The sequence below is a fragment of the Centropristis striata genome, chromosome 6, assembly GCF_030273125.1.
Source record: "Centropristis striata isolate RG_2023a ecotype Rhode Island chromosome 6, C.striata_1.0, whole genome shotgun sequence".
NCBI classification, from domain to species: Eukaryota; Metazoa; Chordata; class Actinopteri; order Perciformes; family Serranidae; genus Centropristis; species Centropristis striata.
In genome coordinates, this window is record NC_081522.1 from 19506475 (window position 1) to 19530572 (window position 24098).

Genomic DNA, 24098 nt, shown 5'->3' on the forward strand with positions numbered 1-24098 from the left:
TGCACCACACACAGAGTATATTTCAGTGTAAAGCTGTGACCCCCTTGTTTTCCAGTAAGAGGAAATTGTCATGCAATGACCCAGTGACCACACTGGAAACCACTTCCCCCTTTGTTATGATTTTGTATGGCTTAACCACCTCATTTCCCATGTTCTGGCCCTGCAGAATACAGTCTGCCCCACACATTTTGTCACATTCATATTGCTCTGCTGTTGCTGCCATATTTGACCTTTCAATGGTGTGTTGACAAAGACACCAAAAGCCTCAAAATTGCAAAACTTTACTATTGTAGCATCCAAAGTGCTCTGTGTTTAGTGTGTGAGTGGGCGGTATGGATCCTTCTCATGCTTTTGAGGAGATGATCAGACATAGACCAAAGACAAACACTGGCATTGTGCAGTTGTTTTTGTGTGCCCAAATAGTTTGTTTTTGTCTCATCACCATAGCCTTGAAGTCAGATCATGTATTTTACACATTATAAACTGTGATACAAATAGAATTCAACAATTCTGTTTATGACAACTTTAGCCACGTACACAGTACAAATAAACAAAGATGTGATGAAGAAGAATGGTGGAACGAGCTCCCCACCGACATCAGGACCTCAGACAGCCTGTACATCTTCCGCCGCAGGCTGAAGACCTATCTCTTCCAACAATACCTCGGCTAAGTCATGGTCACCTAACAGATATATATAAAAAAAAAAATTTTTTTTTAAAAAAAGCTCTTATTCTTTTCTCTTCTTTTCTTCTTTAACATATAGCACTCCTTAGCAATGACAGTTAGCTCTTAAAGTTATGTACTTACTTGATTCCTGTGGTCTATGTCTAGTACCATCAGGTTGAATGCACTTATTGTAAGTCGCTTTGGACAAAAGCATCTGCTAAATGCCATGTAATGTAATGTAATGTAAAAGAAAACCCATTACCCTCAACACTCTTCTTTCTTCCTCACACAGTTTTACTTTGTGCAAAATCCACTAAAACTTCCACTTCATTGTTAATATGTCAGAACCTACGGTTACATAATTAGAAAAGCTTCCTCGCAGCTCCTGGTTGATTAGGAATCAACAATTAGATAGTTTTGTGGGGCGCTGAAGAAACACAATCCCCTCTTTATGCTCTGGCTTTGCTGTAATCACCTCCAAGCCCATGCAAGGATGCAGATTGAATTATATTTCATACTACGGAATTAAGCTCTTTGGCAGAAATTAGCCAAATGATAAAGTTTCAGTGTAATTAATGAGGGAGAGAGTGTGCAGAGGAGTTTTGACTATTCCAGGGGGCCAGTACAGTTTGTCCTGGCCATAGAGGTTCTGTGGTATGACCCCCTTTCCCTCTGATTCTCCCTCTCTCTGTCTCTTTCTCTCAATCTCATTCCCCTCTCTCCATCCCTCTTTTCAGTCCACAGCAATTAGAGAGGCAAAGTGGGAAAAGAGGAATGTGTGAGCACGCTTTGTGAGGATTTGGAGAAAGAGAGAGGGAGTACAAGAGAGAAAGTGAGAGATAAAGAGAGAGGGAAAGATGAGAGAGACACAGGGGAGGGGAGGAGAAGAAAGGAGAGGAGAAGGCCTGTCTTAATTGGCCTGTGTGGCCACGCTGGGCTGTGATGGACTGGGCTTGCCAAACCCTGTGCCTCAATAGTTGGCCTGGCCTTACATGCATCCCGTGCATCCGGCCAACCACAACTAACTCTAGTGTGCTCTTTGGCAGTTTCCAATGTCAGGCCTGGGAGAGTTGTGCCACCCACATCTACACTCCACTCCACAGTTCAGGAGGCCTCTCTGATGGGGATGGATGCGTGGGTTTGGGTTTATGGTTTATTTGGCTCTACCAGTTTAGGTTGAGGTGACATTTTTGTGCTCCTTCTATTGTTTACTTATTTAGGATAATGTTATAGTGATTTTAGGCCTAGGTTCCACATTTAGATGCAGATGTAAATTTAAATCTGACAACAAGTTAAAAATGCACCTACCCACATACCTTTGACACAAGAAAACTACTTTTCAGCCTCGTACAATCGTTTTACGAGTCATTAATGCACTGAAATCCAGACAAGAAATTAGCCTGCAGACATCTCTTCTTTTTTTTGACTATGCCACACTACTACGGCATCAGCTTTTTGATCCAGACAAGATCTAACCTTCCCAACCCAACCAAAAACAAGTACATGCCTTGGCGCACTGTGGCCCGGTTTGGCTTGTTTTGGTTGACTTATGTTGTGCCAGACGCTGCCCCGTCAGGCACAGAGGTGACGTGACGAGCCCTAAGGACTAGAGAGTCCCTGATCTCATTACCAAGCTCTAGAGAGTCATACTATGTATAAACACCTGCAGGGAACAGGCTCGGTCCCACAACGGCTGCTCGAGAACACACACACACACACACACACCTGCCAATGGGTTAAAAAACATCAGTGAGAGCAAAGTGTTTTATTGGGAGTCACACTTTAAAAACACTCTGCTGATAATGCATTTATCAAGAGAGATACTTTCTGAAAGTACGTGAAAATGTACATGAGTTTGCTTGCGTGTTCAGTATGTGCAAGATTTTGTGTGAACTTGTGCAGCCTCTAGCAGTCCTTCAGAAATGAACTATTTTTGACAGCATGCACTTCCAGCTGAGTGTTTTCCCTCGTCTTGCAGGGAGGGGGGCTTCTTAGTAGGGCAATAAGGTTTCATGAGACAGGCAAAGGTGATTTAATTGAGCAATTTATGACCATAAAACACAGAACGCGAGCTCCTTTATTGTGATAGGCGACCAGCTTTTCTACACTCCCAGAAGCAACACATGTGCATCTCATCACTATGAGGCAGATTGTTGCGCTAACGCCAAAGAAAAAGAGATTTCTGCCTCTCCTAGTTGTAAAGTTCAAGCTCTTTGATGCCAACTTAAAACAGAACAGAGCTACAGTAGCAACTCAGCTGCACCAAGATAACCCCAGTGCCTGAAACTGTTCCATTCTGGGAACAAAGATACTATACTGTAAATCTGCCCGGTAACAGACATCCCAAGGGTGGGTGTGTGCATGCATGTCAACAATGAAAGGTCGTGCCATTTTCAGAATATGCATGTGATAATTTGAGACATGTCGGTTACTAAACTTAGCCACCGAAGTGGAGCTTGCTCCAGTAGTTAGCAAGCCGCTGGAGGATGGAGGGATGGATGTACGGATGGGTGTGTCAGAGGCAGTGAGAACAGGTCAGGTTTAGTGTGGCATGCAGCAGAGGAAAGACTGAGGAGTTGTGGCCAGCCTGCTTGCCACTCTCAGTGCTGATTTCCACTTTGGCACACTTTGCCATATCACAGAACAGGAGACAGACAGACAGACGGATAGAGACAGACGTGGACTGAAGCAGAGAGGGAGAGAGAAACGAGAAGGGAAAGGGGGAGGGTGGGAGGAAGAGAGAGGGTGCTAAAAGCAGCTGGAGATACTCTGCAAGGCCTTAAGATGCAATAAATCATTTACAGGGTACATAAGGTTTAATTGATATAAAAAGATTTCAAAAATGGCTCTCAAGCCCAACACACCGAAAAGTGTAAACACACGCCCGAGACAGGCACTGAACAAAGCAGTAAATCTTTTAGACATTTTATGTTTGATAAAATGTTTTTTTTATTGATATTAAAAATGAAAGTACATGAATTGTGCATTTCGGACGTTCTAGCGTGCAGAGGTTAAATCAATAAAATACACACAGGCTGAGTGAGCTACTGACACAGAAAAAGTTGCCATTGCTCGGCAATGTATCTCTTCATATTCAGCGAAAAGAAGTGGTTGTCTTTCACGCCATTCATAAGAACACTAGAGTAGCCTGTTTGAACATTACAATAGTGAATGAATGCAGTCCTAGCAGGAAAATATAGAATAAAAAAGAAAATATAATAATAATATTATCAATAATAATAATAATAATAATATAATATAATAATTGCACTGCCTGCTTTGTTGCACAACTGAAGTAGAATATAATTAGAGACAGGACGCAGCCTTGATAATTGAGATCTCTCTGACAGAAAGTAGATAGAAAGTATTGGCTTGACTCTTCACCACAGTATCCATTAAGCCTCCATTTCATGGGTGATGCATGACACAACAGAGGAGGAAACTATAATGTGGCACAGAATGACCTTGTTTCTGACATGGGCTTCAGTGGTTTGTCACAGAGAGCTGTATCATTGTGGCCAGGTACGGGTAACAACCTCAGCTGCCCTTCCACAACAACATTATCACTGACACTCAGCAACTACTGCACTTCTCCCTTGGAGAGCATAGATTGTTTTTTTGTTTGTTTTTCCTGAGTGCTTCAGAAATGGTTCAGTATGATAGCCCTTCATCAAATGCATAATGGATGGATGATTGGAAGATTGTTGAGGGGTGAATGGCAGGCTAACGACCCTGCCTCCCTCGCCATGCAAATACAGATACATACTGTTGATGCATAAGATCAGGGGCATTGTCTTTTACAAACAGAGAAGAAAGGACAGATAAAGACAGACAGACAGATAGACAGTGAGGTGTTGAGCGATGATATGCTCCCTCCTTAATAGACAATGACCTTTAGGTGACCTATGATGGTACTAGCATCATAGCAACATCATTACCTCCAATTAAGGCATCGACACAATGACTCGTGTAAGTCACATGTAAGCTAAACCCTAAAATCTACAACTGACCGGACGTTTGGGTTCTCATGACCCACACGCGACAACATCAGTGGCACTGGCACATAGGCAAGATGCTCCTTAGAAGATCATAGGACACCATGCACAATTACAAAGACATGGTTTAATGAAGGACTGATCATTCTCCCGCCATCAATACTAAAGTGGCTTCAAAACATAGTGGGTTTGAGTACAATCAATGTTGAACAGTTATTTTTTTTCCAAGAATAAAGTCACTCATTGATGCTTTCCTTTTCACAGATAACCCCTGACAGGCTTCTGGGAATCCATGCAGACCAACGTATTCAGAGTATGTGCCTATTTCTGTGACATAACATGCCTAAGCAATCCAGACTATGCTGCTGTTAAAATATTAATTTAAAGTAACTATGGCAAACGAAAAAAAGAGGAAAAAAAAAAGAAGACATTATTTTTGGTACAAAGCATCTACAAAAAAGCCTTACAACTCCAATTGGAAAACAGAGATCATACAAAATAAATCCGTCAGTTGAGCATCAGTGCTACGTATATTATTTGGACCAATTTTTCAAATATATTTTATAACAAAATAAATAATGCCTTTATACAGTGCCCTTATTTGTATTTCAACAAACAAACAAAAAAGCTTGGCGGCTCATTACGCAAGATACAGCTCAGACTAAAGGAAAATAACACAACGTCCCTGGAAACTAATTATATATCTATATTTATATATATATATATATATATATAGATGTATATATATATATTCAAGTATTTGTTTTCAGGCAAAAGCATGTGAATACTACTGATATACAATAAAAATAAAATGTTAGTTGACATTATTGCTGTTTTTTTCCCTTTGAATTGAAATTTTGTGCCTTTCTTTAGAACTGTAAAATAACATCATAACAATAACCACGGAAACAAAAATAAAAGCCTAACTTGGAAAAACAGGAATGTCACGGTACCAGAAACTGACGGGGTTTTCCTTTTTGTTTTTCATTGAAACATTGATATGAAAAGAAAACAGAAAAAAAGACAAAATAAAATATAATCATCATTATCCCACTTGCTTTTTGTCCATGCCATGTTACTTCCTGTCAGAGCAGTCTGCAAAGCCATGGCAAACAGGAAGTACTGTCCCAGAACTGTAGTACTGTCCAAATCCAGGCGGTCCACGGTGTCCCATATGTGTCCAGACACTGTTCCCTGTGTGTAGCTGGGACAGGAGGAACAGGGACTGGGTCCCCCTTGCCGCTTATGCTGGCAAGCTATTGACGAGCCGCTAGCACTCGCTGTGAGCCTAGATGCCGACACAGCCCATTTCTTTTCTCAGTGACACTTCCCCCTTGACATTGCCACTGCCAGGAGCGCCCCCATATCCTTTATCTTCCTTTTTTTTCAAAAGTCACACTTTCCTTAAAACGGAAAGTTTTAATATTCATTCAAAGAAAAAAAAACGTGCTTTTCAACCTCTTCTTTGAGTCCATTCCCAAAGCTAGCACCATGACATTTTTTTAAGCTACACGTTCATTGTTCATAAAAAAATAGTGCCATTTTTTTCTTTACTTTGACGTAATCCGTGGCAATGTGCAATTTTGCAGACTCTTTTCTGCTTTTTGTTTGTGATCAAAAGGTGCTGGAACAGGAATCTAATTTTACAAAATAATTCCTTACAGTGTGGAAGTCCCTTTATAGGTAGAGGTGCAAACTAATAAGAAAAAGAACTAACAGAGATTTTCTTTTTGCCTCAGGAAAAATGATGTGGAATGGATTCTTTCATGCAAGCTTCACTTTCAGTTGTCTTCCACAAGGACAAAAAAACATTCCGCTGGGTGTCCTCTTGACACTTGCAAACCACAGATCTCTTTCATCTTCTTTTCTCCCTTCCCTTTTCTCTTTTGCTTAAGGATCCACCTGAATTGCATTCAGCCGAATTGTTAACTTTTTGTTCATCGTTTGTGTTTGTGCCTTTTGTGTCTGTGACTGAAAGAGAGAGGGAGCGAAAGAGTTCAGACAGGAAGAATGTGAAGGCAATGTTTGTGTGCCGGAGGAGGGTGGGTGGTTGGGGTTGAGGAGGGGTGGGGGGGTGTGAGGGGGGGCATTAGAAAAGGGCCAGGGGGTCAAGAAGTAGTGGATGAGAGCAGGGGGAGGGATTGGTGGGCTCGGACAGGGCAGGGGAGGTCAAAGAGAACTGCCACAGAAATGACGTCAGAGACAAAGCTATAATCCCCTAGTCTTTTTTTCTCCCTCCAAACTCTTGTCTGTGCAAAGGGCTGGCAGCGGGCTCATTTGTGGTTGACATAGTTTTCCGTGGCGAGCAAGACAGGAGGCAGTTTGCTGGGCAGGCTGATCAGGGGCCTGTGGAAGACTGCCTGCTCCTCGGTTCTGATCTTCTCTGCTTGCCTCCGAAACTTTTTGGCCCTCAGGATGGCGGGGACCCCCCTCCGGAGCCGCTGGGCCGCCTTCCTCTGCCACACCTCGTATTTGGAATACTTCGGGGTCACATGCGTCTTCCTCGGGACTTCCTATTGTGGCGTCCAGGCGAAAAAATAGGGGGAAAAGGGAAAAGAGGGAGTCAGTTCATTAGTTGTGATAAGATTCTGCACAAGTGCTTATTACAATGGAGGAAAGCCTTGTTTATTTTGCAAAAACATTCAGTCATTGTTGGGCCGGTCAAGCGGAAATCAAATGTCATTCTTATAGTGCTGAGCGTCAAAACAGATTCGCCTTGCCTCCAACTTGCCCTTGTTTTGGTTTCCTTGACTGAGAGATGCTGTCAACAAGTGCTTAGTTCAGCCTCTTTAACATACTGTCAAAGGGAAGGGCGGCCTCATATACATTTGAGGAGCACACTGTCGTTCACTCAACGACCCGCTGAACTGACTAACCTCCACAGGCCAAAGGAAACGCCACATAAACACATTGTTTTTTCAAACCCTTCTTTTCTTATACAGCAAACTCTTTTTTCAACAGCATTAGGTGTTTTGCTGAGCACCACACACTGAGGCAAAGTGGGAGTGGTAGCAGCGAAGCTAGAATTTATGCGCGAGTAGCCAGTGCTCCATCTGAATGGCTTGTTTTGGTCCTGCCACTTGAGGAGTGTTTATCCCCCTTCATTCACTCCAGGCCTGCTCAATAGCCTAAGAACAGCTGGCCCTCAGAGCAGGCTGTACCCATCAACTCTCCCTGCCCACACAAACTAGGGACATGTCCCAACTAATTCCCTTACAGCCTCTTTTCTTGGCATTTCAGACAGAGGGCACATTACTTTGCAGTATTTATTCAATTTTTTTTGTTTACATCACAAGCAATCTCACGCCACTGATGCTGATTTCCTAACAAGTCAGATCAGAAGCATTAAAAACATGTTGTCTAAAGGAGAGCTGAAGGGATTTAAAGAGGCCTGGAGAGCAGCCCACAGCTCAGTCTTGTGATCGCAGTGAAAAGACCTGAAATGCTTTGATGATTCCCTGCATGTTTGTGACATATTTCAGAGCAGCTCTGCTGGCCAGGTCAGGTGTTTTGACTGCACAGATCATAATGCATGCCAGTTTGGTGGAGCTTGCTGTTCCGTGACTAATAATCACACACTCAGAACACACCGTTTGGTTACGGACCAGCAGTCTCTAACATCTCACAGACTTTCTCTCTCTCACACAAACACGCATCAGTCTGTGAGCATGACTCTGCCTTTTACGGAATATAATGTACTGTGACTGTCTTGATGTTTTCCACTATGCTCAGCACTTTGGATGGCAGCTAACTGCTTACCAATGACCATTTTAACAAGATAAACCTGTCTTGCGTGGGTTTCAGTCTGTACTCAGTGTAAAGGACATACGGGTGAGGCTCAAAGGTGAATGGAGGTGCAGGAGATGTGAGGACAGATAGAGATGAGGATTTGTTTCCCATACTGGTATGCTGTTGTTGTTGTTGTTGAATAGATGTACCTGTTTTAGTGCGGGCATCACGGGTATGACCTGCAGAGAGGTGGCCGACACGTCCCTTTCGGACTTGGCGGGTTTGGCACAGTACTGCTCCAGCAGGTTGAGGTCACAGCTACGGAAACAACACTCTTCTACGATCCCACGGTTCTGGTTGCGACGGTTGTTACCCCTGCTGGTTGGCCTACCTGAGGAGAAACACAACATGGGATGAAGAAAGGCCACAAGGAGGATGAGGTTTAGGTCTGAGAACACAACACTGGCATCAGTAAATGAATCTAGGTTGTTTTTGCAGGATTACTTGGACAATCATAGCAGTCCATGGAGCAAAGAGGATAAAAGGAAACCTATGACCAACTGCAACAAATCTTTTTGTTTGTAGAGGATAATCTGATTAGGGCTATCTGGAAGTCCTTTAATGAGTGAATACACAAGTAAACACCCTGTGTTGTAGACACCAAAAGAGGGTGATGGAGATAGACAGCTAAGCTCTCAGATAGACCTTTGGGTGAGCAAATACATAAAATGGAAACTCTTCTGTGACCTTGTCCTTTGTCAAGTCAGCATAGATAAAGAGGATGAGGAGGGAGAGGAGGGGCAGAGAGGTAGAGAAAACAGGAGAAAAGGGATCAGTGCAGAGAGAGAGAGAGAGAGAGAGAGAGAGAGAGAGAGAGAGAGAGAGAGAGAGAGAGAGAGAGTGTGAGGGAAAGAATGCAAAACAAAAGAGGAAGAGAGTGAAGACATGGGAGAAAACACTATAGAAGAATAAGGTGAGAGGCTGGAGGGTTAGCATGTTGCACAGGGGAGCAGTATCGGCGACCAATAAAGGCCTTGTTTGAAGTCCTGCGCCCAAATCTCATGAGATACAAGACAGGAAGAGAGGAACATGAGAGAGAAAGACAGGGTGATCCAGGGGGAGGAAAGGGAGCACATCTATGTTGGCCTAAATTGGATAATGATCTTTCTGATTGGAGTGAAGCTACTGTGGCAGGAAAGCACACAAAGAAACCGGCTGTCTGTCAAAGGTGAAAAGCACAGGGTGTTATAACATCTTTATGAGGAAATGTTTTCTCTGCAGCGCAGGAACTCGTGGATGTCACACAACCCCGGCACACAGTGCAAACAGAAGCTTATCCATTTGAGGATTAACAACCACCACCACAATGCATTCACATAATGCTTTACAGCTATGGCCCATCATCATTACAATGGAAGCAATAATCAGAATTGATGTTAATGATCCCTCCTCTTAACCTGACATCAAAAAAAGCCCCCCTCCCTCCATCTCTCTCTCTCTCTCTGAATCATCAGTGTGCTCGCCTGGCCTGGGAACACTGGTGCTGAGGTGACTGGTATGCCTCTTGGGGTGCTATTACTTTACTAGTAAACAAGCGGCCCATTGTGTCGCGTTGTGTCGTGTGTGCCTTCACAGCTTCACAGCCTTTCATATGCAATGAGAGGTATGGGCTGTAAGGCAGAATGCGCACACTCAGCAGAGCAGCCTGGACGAGGTCTTGAGACACACAGCTGGCTATAATCTCCCTCTCTCTCTCTCTTTCTCTCTCTCTCAGTCAGTGTGTGTGTGCGTGTGCTGAGTGCGTGAGAAAGAAAAATACCAAACACGCATACCACACGGCCACAGACACAGAGATAGTCTCAGCTATCCAAACAGATGTGTGCGAATGAACAACAGAGAGGGACATTAAAAAAAGCGAAACAGCCCGTAGTGCAAACTTGTGCATGGGATTGAAACCTACTGAAATAGAAGCCTCTGTCTTCGCAGACAAACTGCAGCGCATCCACCAGCTCTCCCCCACACAGCGTCTCTGCCGAGGATATTTCCACTACGTAGAGCGTCAGGGACAACGCAAACAGCAGCGCGCGACTGGACGAAGACATCTTCTTGACCTGCAGAGAAAAACAAAATTGCAGAATAAAGCACCTCACTAACATCAACACACATTTCACAAGTGATGGCAAAACACAAAAACCTCAGATGACAGCCAGATGTTGCATTTCTGTGTGATCCACTCGGTCAAATTTGCATGCTTGTACAAGATGTACGAGTTCCAGTGTTAAATGCGTTTTCTATGTATTGACCTACTAACTCACAAAAAACCTACTGCGTGCGACAAATGATGCCAAATGTGCAGTTTCACTCCTCACCCCCTCCAACTGTTATCTGTCACCGTGTTGCACCTGAGAGAAGTGCTTATTCTGGAGGAAAAAAGTAGACGGTATCTCTGACGTTCACACTCTTACACAACTCCCCAGAAGTTGCAAGACCGGCTGCTCGATATTTAACTGAAAAGCCAGACTCAGCATATATTTTCCCCTTGCTCACCCTGTGGTGAGCTCACTGACCCTCAGACCTACCGCCCCCTATCTGCCGACAAAAAGACCAGCTGTTTGCTCCGAGGTCCAGTGAACGGCGCACCATCCAGACGAAAGAAGAATAAAAGAATACATCTCAATGCTTTCCCCCTTCTTCTATCATATAAGGCAACCTGTTGCACAAATGCTTCAAAGCTTCAGGCGCACTCCATGTCATTTGTGCATGTTGAACTTTCTCTGTTGCATGCAAATTAAAAGAGATGTCCGGTTGCTCATATTGCACAAAAAAAAAATGATGCGTTCAGAGCATCTGCTCAGCCCGAGGCGGTTTCTCCACTTTTAAAGCAAAAAACAAAAACAAACATGGCAATAATAACACTGCCAGAGGTCTTTGAATACCCGCGCAGCACACCCGGAGAGTATAAAACTATTTGTTCCCGCTGGTTACCTTCATTCTGCTGCTCTCTGTTCTCCGGCAGGTGTGGCAAAGTGAGTGGTGTCCGTGTCTTTGCTGGGTCTCCATGTCAGTTGGCAGTAGTCAAAAACGTTGGGGGGTTATTTGGTTGGAGGGATTGCAGGTGAGTTAGTTTCCCAGTTGGAGCGGTAAGATGATGTGTGAGAGGCTGTCCCAAAGACCAGGCGACAGGCAAAACTTCTCAGTGAGAAGTATTATATACCAAAACACGCCCCTTACACCCACACCCCACCCCCTCGCTCCTCCTCTTCACGGCTGGTAAAAAAAATGGTCCAGAGACGTTTTATGGAAAAGTGCTTAAAGGGAGAAAAAGCAAAAAAAGAGAGGGAGAGAGTGAGAGTCACAAAATATGGAACAATTCCATAGGCATTTTCCACGTTTACGCACTGTAACCTACAATCACAATGTTTACACACAGGACGCAGACTGAACAAGAATAGACGTAATTCCTCAGACTCCAAGAAAAATGTCAATGTCTCCGCCCTGCTGTAATTAAGATTAACATTCAGAGTGGAAGCAGTGTGGCCAGGCTCTGCGACTTTCCTCTGACTCAGGTGGAGATGCAGTCACCGGGGTCAAATGTGTCTGAGTGGAGGTTGAACATTAAGGATAACCTACAGGAGCAGGAGGATGCAGCAGCAGCAGCAGCAGCAGCAGCAGTGACTGACTGATGCAGAAGTGTCAAAGTCTCACGTTATGAAGTGATGAGTTTGGCTGCTCACAAACTAAAAATTAACATTTAAAAATGCAAAATAAAAGCAATGCATCACTCATACAGTGTGGATGGAAAAAAAGAGTCCAGCAAAAAAAAAAAAAAAATGCAGATGTTGCATATGCAGTTTCACAACAGACGCAAGTGGCTGCATATGTCAAGCTCCAAAGACGTAAGTAATCTTTTTTCTTTTCTGTTTGAGGGTTTCCTTATATAAGTGTGGGTTCTGCAGAAGGTAAGGATCCGGACACGTCTTCAGACTCAGACTGACACCTAGTGGTCCGGGAATTGAACCTCCGTTTGTTTGTCTCGCAGCATTGAGCAGGTTGGAGGGCATCAGTGTGCTGCTGGACAGCTGCCCAATGACTCATATAACCCCTTACCTGTCCACCAGGTGCTCTGCCCGGACATACCTCCCAGGGTTTGTCCTTTAAAAATGATTCAACATTGTTTTGTTGTCTCAGTAATATTTATATACCTTTCCTTATTATGCCAAACACCATATATAAAGTGGATCAACTGGAGGAATGTGAGCTACCATTTATTTCTTAATTCATTTAGGTGTTTTTTTAATGCTAGTAAGAACTAGATTTGATTGGAATAACTTTACTTCTAAAGCTATATCTTTCTGCTTCTTCAGAAGTGTATTTAGTCATTCAAATCTTTATAAGCTTGTTTTTAACATGTAACAATGCTGTAAAATAGCCCACTGTGGTTGAAAGCAGGAGGAGAGCATTAAGAATATTTATTCCTTTAATAGCTCAATATAAGTATTTGCTGTGATTTTAAAATCAGACAGGTACATCTTGCTCGACTGCCCCCTCTTGTGGCAGACGCATGTCAAATATTATGTAGCTGAGCATCATTAAATGTTGCTCTGTAGGATGTGTTTCTCTTTTACATTACATTACATTACATGTCATTTAGCAGACGCTTTTGTCCAAAGCGACTTACAATAAGTGCATTCAACTCTTGAACTGATGATCATAAAATTTATACAGTATATAGAGTTGTAGGGCTAAAACTTTTATGAAATATAGAAAGATCTTTTTTTTTCTGTTTTGTTGGGTTTTTCTCCCCTGCCTTTTCTTTCTTTTATAACGTTTTGAGTTCTGATTATATTGCAGTTACAGTAAACTACTGTTTACTCTGAATTTGTTGAGGCACATGCAAAAATACACATTAATGACAATAGAGAATGTGATGGAGATGTGCAAAAAACCCTCAGAAGGACTTGTTTATCTTAGTGTATATCTTAATCCAGGAGAGAAGGAGAAACATATTAAAATGATGGGAAATAGAGAAAATTCTGGTGATATATAAATATGTATAAATGTTGTACCTGTCCCACTCAAACAATAAAAATAGTTGACAAAAAACAGAAATATGGAAAGATGACAGTAAAATGTTAATTTGCAGTTCTTTATTGTGTGATAGATTATTTTTACTTCAGCAGTAATCAACAGTACATTACATGGGACGTATGTTTTATTATTTATTTTATTATGTGTATACACTGCAAGACAAAAACAGCATCAAATCAGATAAATCAGCAAATTTAGAGTTAATACTACTCACATATCTGGAAAATAAAGCCTTTAACACAGCAGATAAATCTCCTTTATCTAAATAAAATAAATGTGATTTCAATATACACTTCGATCAATCTCTGTTTTGGATTGAGTTTTTATTACTATTTTATGGTTTTACTGTTTTTAGTATTTTATTGTTTTCATTGTTTTATTTATACCTATTTGTGTATGATTTTATTCTATTTTGTACAGCACTTTGGTCAACTGAGGTTGTTTTTAAATGTGCTTTATAAATAAACTTTGACTTGACTTTATTCTACCATTTGATTTTAAAATAATTATACCCACTTAGTTTTCTTTTATACATTCATTATCACAGTTCCCTTTGATTTTGGTTCAGATTTTGACATATTTCTCAAACAACACATTTTGCTTTAAAAGCAATGAAGAATGGCCCGAGTTGGTAAAACCCCATCATTTCACAAACGTATCCACACCCAGCGAGGCATTTAAAACATCTTTGGAAACTTCGCCCGTGCTGCGTATTGAGGTTTTAATGGTTGCAACCTTGTCGGCCAACCAGCCAGCGACAGCAAGCGACAAATCATCAGAAACAGCATCATACTGGAGGTACAGCACAGAAAGATGAACACATTGGTCTTGATCACACGTTGGACGTTTTGGACCACAGCAGAGAGGAAGCAAACAACAGCGGGGTGGTCGCACACTGCGGCGTCATCATGACAGAACACTGAGGGCGTCTGTCAGCATCTTCAGCTCGTCCTTCACGTTCTCCAGGGCTCCTTGGATCTTCAGCGGGTTGTCCAGCACCTCCACGCTGCTGGTGAACGGGTCGAACCTCACGGAGAAGGGCCGCTTGATGCCGGCTACGTACTCCCTTTTCAAAGATATCAAACAAAAAAAGTTATACCTAAAGAAGTCAAAGGTGAGGTTGCTTTGAGCTCCTCATGAATGTATGCATTCTAGCTGCCCTGTCTGAGAATTTAAAACCCAAATATATCACTTTGCCAGTAGAAACTTCCCTTTAAAGAATATCCTGCTTGTATCAGAACCACATAAGAAACACACTATACAGATTTTCATTATGGAGCCTATTCTGTTTCATATTTACTATGCTTTTACAAACATTCCCATGCTGATGTTTTGTTATCCAGTGTGGCAGGGATGTCATGTGCTATATTCTACCAAAGACCAAATGCTGTCAAAACACTCACTAAAGCTACTTGTTTTGCAGCGAAACATTTGATCTGTTTGCCAAATAAAACTTCAGCGTTTTGCCTTGGTAAGAAAGACTACATTAGTAACAGCTGTCTTCTGGCTGCTATGGCTGACCTACAAAAGTTTGTGGCCTCAGGGGTTGGCTGGCTGTTCTCTGACCTTGTCCTGACACAACCCCTTCTCTCCTTTTTGTTTTTCTCCTCTGTGTCTCTGTATGTTCTTGTGTTTGTGGGTCCAAACACGTGTACAGTTTAGTACCTAAACTTCTCCTTGGCATCTGAGAAACTCTCCGAAACAAAGTAGACGGGCTGGTACGTCTGGTCTTGATAGGGCTGCACCGCTGCAGCCTCTGGTTCAAACTGCCTCGTCTCTGGTTCGTCGGACAGTGAATGCTGGATCAAAGTTGAAAGAAAAAGAGGGAGATTTAGCTGACAGCTCAGCTGTGATTGTTGCATTTTGACTTCAAGCTGAAAGCAGAGAAAACATGCAGGAACGCACCACAAGCTCTCCATAAGAGGAGAGCAGTCCAGCGCCATAAGCCCTCACCTCACCGTTCTGTTTACATAAGCCGTACTCAACAGTAAACCAGTACAGCTGATGGGAAAAACACAAAGAGAGTGACTGAGACAAATAAGGATGCTGGGGTGGGCAATCAATTCAATGTGTATATGTCACATTTTAGATAAGGGACTGTACAGAAATGACCAATGAGGGAGCTGGGGTCAGAAAGGGGGGAGGGTTATGTATTTCTTCTTCTGGTGTTATGCTCTTTAACTTTTTCTTTCTCCAGACTGATACACGGTCGCCCAGAAAGTTGAAATAATTTTGTTTTCAGACACAATCCTCTGTTAAATGTGGTTTCATTTGCATTGTGATATGTTTGGAAGAGATTGATTAATAAAGTTTTGAGAAGATATACACTTTATCTGTCAAGAATAAACCAAATTGTCACAATAATGGAAAGAGGTAAAAAAATATATTTTATTCCAACTTTATGGGCGACCGTGTAGTTATAAGATGAGACTGACTGCTTCAATTAATATATTACATCCAGAACTCCACTCAAATACAAAACGTTATTTAATTGGATGTCTATAAGCCAATCACAGCGTTCCACGTGATCTAAACTGAGCTGCAATAGAGCCACACACCCTTTATCAGCACCATGAGGCAGAGAGAAGTGAAAGGCACATAATCTATTAATCATATTGTTAACCCTTTATCAGGCGAAGAACCGTATTTGGTAACTTCAGTGGATATCTAAATGAGGTCCCCATGTCTCTCTGTTTGGTCGTAGAACCACATGGATTTCTTCCAGCTAATCAGCAAAGATCAGGCTATGTCACAGACAGTGACACCATGACATCTGACTTATCAGCAGATAATAATATAATAATATTTAGAGAAAAAAGTGGCAAATTTGCTAGATTAAAGTGGCAAATCTACAAGAAAAAAAGTCGCAGATTTAAGAGATTTAATGTTGAAAAATCTGCGTGAAAAAAGTCACAGATTTATGAGAAAAAAGTGGAAAAAAAGCAATTTTTTTCCTTGCACATTCACCACTTTAAATCTCATAAATCTGCATATTTTTTTCCTCATAGATTTGCCACTTTAATCTCGTAAACTTTTTTCTCTAAATATTTCCCCCCTATTAAGACATTCTGGCAGTATGTAATATCCTCCAATATTCTCTAGGGTTGAAATGTGGAATTTGCAAGTATTTCAATGAGTGCCCTATTAAGGGTTAAAGAATATTATTTATGTTTAGAATATACATGAGAGATAACTGCAGATATAAGTGGATGTCCCTACAGTGCCTATGCATATACCTTCTGACGCCTAAATTAATGTCACAAGGATTTAAGGTATGTTTTGACCAACGTATATTCTCGTGGATGGTTTGTATGATTTCTTACAAAAACATATGCATCATGGCTCATATGATATCCAACGAAATATGGCCATTCTATTTCATGGTCACTGTTTTTAAAATGTGATAATTACTGTTTATAACATGTTCTTTCGAATTGTGAGACAGGACTATTTGGTTTAGGCACCAACACTTCTTCGTTAAGTTTGTGTCTATATCAGTTATTTTACACCTTATTTATCTAGTAGCTGGTAGAGCCACATTTTCATTTTTGAGAAACAGAATTAGATGTTTTCTCTCTAAAGGGTGCGCCACTTTTCACAAGCCAACAAAAATAAAGAGCAGGAACACTCTTTACACTATTTATGTGTAATTTATGTGATATTTTCACTACTTAAGTGTGATTATATTGTGATGTTACACTTGAAATCAGAGCTGAGGAAAAGCTATTAGTCACATATTGTTCTAATTTCTTTTTATGTCAAGGGACGGATTCGCAGCAAATATTTATAACACTGGGGAGGGAGGAGCTGGTGTTGGCGGACTACAGTCTTACTGTGGACAGCTTCTCAATATCTTCCTCTGAAGCGCCGAGCGATGCCAGACCAAGGTTCTGTAAGAAATAATCAATAAAGAGTTACCAAAACATAATAACACAGCGTGAGAAATAAGTCTGCTGGGCCCTCTCCCCACTCACCTGTGAAAACTGGGCAAACGTGCGGTCAGCCAGCATGGGGACGTGGCCCAGCAGTTCATGGACACAGTCACTGAAGAGAAAAAAGAAAGACGGGTTCAACTGGGACCATATTTGATTCAAATTGAAAAAGCCTACACAGATAAATTTAACTAAATACAGACTCTGAGATCCCAAACTGGTAATTCAATCTGGTTGCATTACAAAACAATGGTTAGAGAGTGAAAAACAATTCTGTGCAAACAAGAGAAGTGAAGACAGAAGTGTGTTACAGACTGAACAGAAACTGAAAAACAAACTTAAATATGTCCCATAAATCCAGACTTTCCTTTTTTCCCCCTTGGATGTGAGCTTATTTAAACTGAAAACAGAGAACTGGAGGATATGAATAACTACATCAATACAGGAGAGCTTGTGTTGCTACGTTTTTTATTTTTTCTATTTTTATCAACTATCGTACTCACGGCTCTGGGGAGTGCATAGGGGAGGAGGCGTGTCGGATGTACTGGGTGCACTGGAACACCCGGAATGCCAAACTGGCGAGGAAATCTCTGGCAGAGAGGAGACCTGCCACTGGACGCAGCAGGAACCCTGTACGCTCTGAGTGTTTGTGTGTGTGTGTGTGTGTGTGTGTGTGTGTGTGTGTGTGTGTTCAGGAGGTGTGAGATAATGGGAGAGACACAGAGAGAGAATTAAGGTTGATGAACAGTGTAACGTTTGTTCATTTCATTTCATTTTTCATTTATCCTTTATTTATTTTCTCGAGGAATCATTGAGGGCAACCCCTCATTTGCAATGATGTCAAGAGTACAGAGAAAACACAAAACAGAGTACAGAGAAAACACAAAACAGAGTACAGAGAAAACACAAAACAGAGTACAGAGAAAACACTAAACATAGTACAGAGAAAACACAAAACAGAGTACAGAGAAAACACAAAACATAGTACAGAGAAAACACAAAACATAGTACAGAGAAAACACAAAACAGAGTACAGAGAAAACACAAAACATAGTACAGAGAAAACACAAAACAGAGTACAGAGAAAACACAAAACAGAGTACAGAGAAAACACAAAACATAGTACAGAGAAAACACAAAACAGAGTACAGAGAAAACACATGCAGAAACATTTAAAAACAGTTACAGTGAAAGGCAGAGTTATTGGTTATCATAGTTTTGTTCATCGTTTCTTATCCCGTTTTTACCTTTGAGGAAGCATGACACCTCTTCCAACTGGGGAATGTTGTCCGGACTGTACCCACAATGCCTTTCCAGGAGACGGAGGGCCTCGAGGAATTCACTGCAGGCGTGCGTGATATACAAGCCCCTCAGAGTCGAGTAGACTTCCCTCCTAATTAGTGATAGAATTACAAAATAATTTAGATCTCCTTTTAAAACCATATGGAAAAGCCTTTTGGGGGTGTTGCAATAATGAATTAGTATAAATACACTGCAAATGTATTAACATTTATTTGGGACTGTTCATTTATACCCTGCTCTGCACTGTTATTTTAGTTCTTTTAATCCTGTTATATAGAGAGATAATAGAAATGGGAATGGAGAACTGGTTCCAAATTGTCTGCTCTATCAGAATTGTATGACTTTGAGCTTATTAATTTATTTTTATCAATGCTGCCATGTATCTCTCACATGCATCTCCGCTCCTGGAAACTGCTTGATAAAGAAAACCTGAATAAATTGACCAGGAATCATTAAGGGAATCAGAACAATAAGCAGAATGGATAATGACATTGGTGCCAATAAAATCCTATCAATTCCCATCCCTGCTGTTTAATTAAGTTTATCTTTATTTTCTATTTAATTGTATTATTTTATTTGTGTCTAAATTCTATTTTAGGCCTTATTTTCAGAGATTACTTTTATTTTTGGCTTAAATTTTCCAAATAAAATTAACAATCCAAGTGAAAATCCACTGATTTGTAAATTATTCCTTTGCTGTCAAGCACCCTGATACATTTTGTGCTTAGATGAGCTCAAGACTGCTCTGATAGCACCCTCCATCTGTAACTAATTCACCAAAAACACCCATGAAAGACAAATCATTAGAACTGTCTGAGGGACGAGTTGAAGCTGACGATGCAGTGATAACGAAACATCAGGAAGGTCAAACACGTATTTGTATTGACTGTACGTTTTCATCATATATTAAGTGCATTTAAAATAAGCATGCCCGTACCATGTGCCAATCTCCTCCTCTGTGTATTCCACTCTGGGGATCTTCTGCCCGCTGAGGACAAAACACAATAACACATGTATCAGGAATAATCAAGTATTAGTTTTTTATGGATGTCTATGAAGCATTTAGGCAAAAGACTGTATCTCACTGTCTGTATCTGTAGGCGATGTCTCCGATCATTTTCCTCCTCTGTCTGTAAGCAGGGTCTGTGAAGCCCTGTTCAAATCAAATATAACACTGATCACATTTTCTGTGTCATGACATAGTGGTCCAACCACATAACTAGCCTGATAAAAGGGATTCTACTGGAAAAGTCGTTACTTACAGGATGGTCTTGATCCAGGTCTGGATCAAATTTTGTGACCAGATGATGACATTTGTCCAAATCTGCTATTCTCTTTGGGAACCAATGAACTGAAAAAGAAACAGATAGCAGCCAAATTCAGTTTTTTTTTTACTTCTGCAAAATATTGTTTCAAATTTTGCTTTATATGGAGTAAAAGGGTGTTACATTTGACTTCTTTGGTGGTTTTAACATCCTCTGCATTCCTCTTGATGGAGCTGATGAGAGTACTGACATCTGAGAGGTGCACCTCGCAGCGGACAAAGTACTCCAGGCCCTCCAGGCTGTCTTTGAGCTTCCGACATTGTCGCGTCTCCAGATGTTGAATCTTAGATTCAAATGTCTGTAATACAATCAACACACTGAAATTGTAATTAACATTCACAGTAAAGGTGGAATGTAACTATGTAGCACAGTATACGAGACAAGCACACACATAAAATATAGGATATTATCTTTCACTCTAAATAATATATGCATGGATGTGCCTCTAACATGGTTTTTACCTGAATGACAAGGAAAATATGCACAGTTGTGTTTAATAGCAGGCTAAACACATACGACAGTAGTACTGGAATATCTAATATAAAATAAGGTGGAGTTGAAAAGTACTTTTCTCAATTTGGCCATGTTTCATAGTATAGTTACTGCCACCACAAAAGAGGTTTTTTTTAAAATCACATTTGGTGTTGTTTTTGTCTGTCTAAACCGACTAAACCAGAGGTGGGCAACATGTGTCTCCAGTGGCTCCCTGTTGCTTTGACAAAAATTATATGGAAATAAATAAAGGTTATTTGTTTGCATTTTAATTAAAAATTATAACATTACATTTTTTTTGGCCTTAAGTGATTCTTACATTCTTCAATTTTAAAAATATGTTGCCTATAGGCAGAAAAAAAGACAATTTCAGTCAACTTTAATGTGCATCATCGCCTCTGCCCCGCAAGTGCTTTTGGCTTATCGGTATATGCTTGATCTGCGTCGAGGAATTAGCACAATATAAAATAATATAAATAAATATAAAAGTTATAAGGCTGAAAGTTGTGGCTCCAGATAGATCTTTCTTTTCTATTTTGACCAAAGATGGCCTTCTTGATGGAAGAGGTTGCTGACCCCTGGACTAAACCATCCATGTTAAAGGACCAATTCACACAACAACCAAAAATACAGGTTTTTCCTCTTACCTGTAGAACTATTTATTAATCTAGATTTGTTTCTCTAATATCATATATATATATTTATATCTATATTTCCTTAAATCATGACCCTGTAACTCAAAATAGTTGTGAGCAGTTTCATAAAGGAAGTATACTAGAATTTTTTCCCCTGCATTATCAATTTAGATTGATAAATCGTAATAATCAACAAAATCTGTATTTTTAATTTAGGAGGGAAATGTCCCATTAACTCATTATGTGTAACAGATGATCAGGATTTTACTGCTCAGTAAATAAAACGCACTTGCCTATCTGACAGCAAATGACACAGCATATGGGATATAGTATGTCTCAAAGGATGAGAAACCCTTGAACATATTAATATATCAAGCGTGGTTAAACACACCCCTTTTTGCCATTATTTCAATACCTCGAAAACTTTGAGTGTCCTCGACAGCGCAGGTGTCTTGGAGCCTCTTAAAGTGAAGAAGATGTTGAGCAGCGCTCTTCCATTGTCCTCCTCAAACACTATCTGCTCGCTGGCCTCTGCAGCCTCTGCCGCTGCTGCGGCGGCTTCCCTCTCCTTGCGCGCGTCCTCGATCAAGCTTTGCCGTCTACCGAGGAATCTTGGAGACTGTTCCACAAGAGAAAGCAAAGTATTGCGTACTGCATATGTTTTGATTTTAATGTGAGCGTACAGACACACAACAGAACAGAGAACCTGCTGGGAGTTGCTTACCTTTTGGATATCTTTTGGGATATTTGATGGGAGCGTCTTACATCTCCAAATGCGCATTAGAACAGCAATGCAGTCAAGGTAAACCTACGACACAGCTAAGTCTGAGTAGTTGATGCTGCACACCTTTTAGCTGATGTTAGCTGTTAATTGCTACATGCTTTTTCCCCTTTATGATATATTGCGCATCAGGGTTCTCCGCTGCGTAATGGTCACCTCGCCAAAAACTGCGCGCGCAATGCACCCGTTTTTGGAGGTTCGACGGACAAACTTTAGACATACTTTTTTTTCCTTTAAAAAATACAGACTGTTGATTTATAATTTAATGTAAAAAAAAAAAAAAATTTAAAAAAAACCTTCACTTATATAAACATTTCTTACTATCCTATATATGACATTTCTTACCGTGATGGAGTCAGACCTCTCCAGCTCGGACGCTGCTCTGCGGATGCTCTTAGTGGAGGACGTGGAGCTGCTTGAAAGGGGCATCTTCAGCGGCAAGAAGTCTTCCGTATTGTGTCTGTTTGCTTGTCAAAGTGTGTCTCAAGTGACAGTGTAGTTGTGGCGCTCTCTGGACCTCTCAGGATGTGCTTCTGTGCGCTCAGAGCTTTTCCTTTTTTTCAGACAGGTTCCCTCTTTTTATGGGGGTCATTTGTTTGCAGTTTCTGACGTCAAACACGCTAATCCTGCTGTAATCAATCAATCCGCAGAATCTATCACATCTCACACACACATCTCAACGTGGAGCCGTCTATATACAGTAAATGTGACCTTTTGTGAAGACTACACACGAGCATTTCTCTCACATTTTAAGTTGTCTTTAAAATATATATATTTGAATTTTGTTTTTCTTAATTCATGTTCACTTGATTAGCATTTTACATCAGTAAGGTAAGTTATTAAAACAGATACATTAGTCATCTTTAGACAATAATCATGCTTTGACCTCAGGGCTGTTCATAAAGGTTAGCCCAGAGAAAAGTCAACTGTGGAAAATTAAGTCACTTTATCAGCTCAATCCAATCTTTCCACAAATTAGATTTGATTGTGGCAAACACACACACACACACACACACACACACACACACACACACAGCAAGTAAAGGGAGAACAACACGTTGTTTTCCTGTTGGGGCCACTCTGTCTGTTTCTTACCTCAGCAACAACCACATCAAGTGAATTTGTAGCGCTTTTGGCTGAGGACTTTGGTGACTAACATGATTGTGAAGTGATGTACGGTGCCCAGAGGCAAGCAGAGGTAAAAGGATTATCTATGGATCTCTGGCCACATGCTGCCACAGCAGCAACCTTGCATGGGTGCAGAAAAGGCAAATGTGCCCCAGTATGACTCTTCCCCCAACCTGAACACACAGGCTGAAAATGCTAAAGAGCACTGATGTAGCCCTGGGCACAGACAACGACGGTTCAGGTTCTTTTATTGCCGGACGACAGAGTGAGTATGAAGAAGGAAAGATAAAGCAAACAGACAATGAGATAGAAAAAAAACACCTTTCCACCTTGTTTAAGCCTGTTTTCTGCATGGAAACAGAGAAAATTGGTATATCTTTAGAAATTAAGCTTTGTTATGTGGGTTTTTTTTATCTCTACCTTTTTATGAAAGTGGTAGGACATTAAGGAACAACTGGCAGAAAAGCCTGACATTTATTCAGAGATAGGGACAATTTTATGGTTGGTTAAAGCAGTCTATCATCTTAATAAAGCAGTTCTATAGCTTACAAAAGAATCTGGCTGATGAAGCTGATAGACTTTAGATTACTTGCTGACAATAATAATTCACAAATTATTGTTAATATACATTAAAGCAACTGTAAAACAATAGCCATTAAAAAATGGCCTAAATTTGTTACAAAATTGAGGATCGTTAATAAATAAGTCCAAAGGAAAAAAAACGAATAAACATAAAAAACAATTGTATTCCAAACCACAAGAGACTTAATGATTGCACAGCAGCACAGATTTATTCAACTTCAACCAGATTGTGTGTCTGAGGAAGGACAGCAGGGCTACAGGCTGAATCACGATCAAGATAAACTGATATTACTCCCTCTTCCCCTCCAAATGCCTGCTTGCTCTGCTTCTGTCAGCTCAGTTTATCAAGACCATGGCCTATTACTGGTTAGTAGAAATCACCCAGAGAGAAAGCTTTCCCAATCTTCTCTACATTTCACTTCTTTCAACCCTGGTTAAGACG

At 40.9% G+C, this 24098-nt stretch overlaps 2 protein-coding genes across 2 annotated transcripts; both read right to left on the reverse strand.

Annotated features, from left to right (window-relative positions):
* Nucleotides 1-4016: 4016 nt before the first annotated feature.
* igf2b (insulin-like growth factor 2b) lies at nt 4017-11575 on the reverse strand. Its single transcript, XM_059335040.1, has 4 exons — nt 11377-11575; nt 10348-10502; nt 8601-8778; nt 4017-7175 (listed from the first exon to the last, which is right to left on the reverse strand). The coding sequence occupies exons 1-4, from the start codon at nt 11449-11451 to the stop codon at nt 6936-6938; spliced, it is 648 nt and encodes a 215-aa protein (XP_059191023.1). The 5' UTR covers nt 11452-11575; the 3' UTR covers nt 4017-6935.
* Nucleotides 11576-13523: 1948 nt separating this feature from the next.
* Nucleotides 13524-22427, reverse strand: th (tyrosine hydroxylase). Its single transcript, XM_059335147.1, has 13 exons — nt 22292-22427; nt 21581-21784; nt 20162-20336; nt 19976-20064; nt 19799-19866; nt 19651-19701; nt 18659-18804; nt 17915-18050; nt 17454-17523; nt 17313-17369; nt 15385-15480; nt 15145-15278; nt 13524-14545 (listed from the first exon to the last, which is right to left on the reverse strand). The coding sequence occupies exons 1-13, from the start codon at nt 22373-22375 to the stop codon at nt 14386-14388; spliced, it is 1470 nt and encodes a 489-aa protein (XP_059191130.1). The 5' UTR covers nt 22376-22427; the 3' UTR covers nt 13524-14385.
* Nucleotides 22428-24098: the final 1671 nt, after the last annotated feature.

What these genes read in the sequence shown, in the direction of transcription:
- th (XM_059335147.1), bottom strand. Translation starts at nt 22,375, where the DNA reads ATGCCCCTTTCAAGCAGCTCCACGTCCTCCACTAAGAGCATCCGCAGA. An exon ending in AACCACCAAAGAAGTCAAAT is followed by an intron (nt 20,065 to 20,161) that starts GTAACACCCTTT and finishes TTTCTTTTTCAG; the next exon opens with TTCATTGGTTCCCAAAGAGA. An exon ending in CCTATGCACTCCCCAGAGCC is followed by an intron (nt 17,524 to 17,914) that starts GTGAGTACGATA and finishes TTTTCTCTTCAG; the next exon opens with TGACTGTGTCCATGAACTGC.
- igf2b (XM_059335040.1), bottom strand. Translation starts at nt 11,451, where the DNA reads ATGGAGACCCAGCAAAGACACGGACACCACTCACTTTGCCACACCTGC. An exon ending in CAGAGAGCAGCAGAATGAAG is followed by an intron (nt 10,503 to 11,376) that starts GTAACCAGCGGG and finishes TTTTCTCTGCAG; the next exon opens with GTCAAGAAGATGTCTTCGTC. An exon ending in TGATGCCCGCACTAAAACAG is followed by an intron (nt 7,176 to 8,600) that starts GTACATCTATTC and finishes ACGCCACAATAG; the next exon opens with GAAGTCCCGAGGAAGACGCA.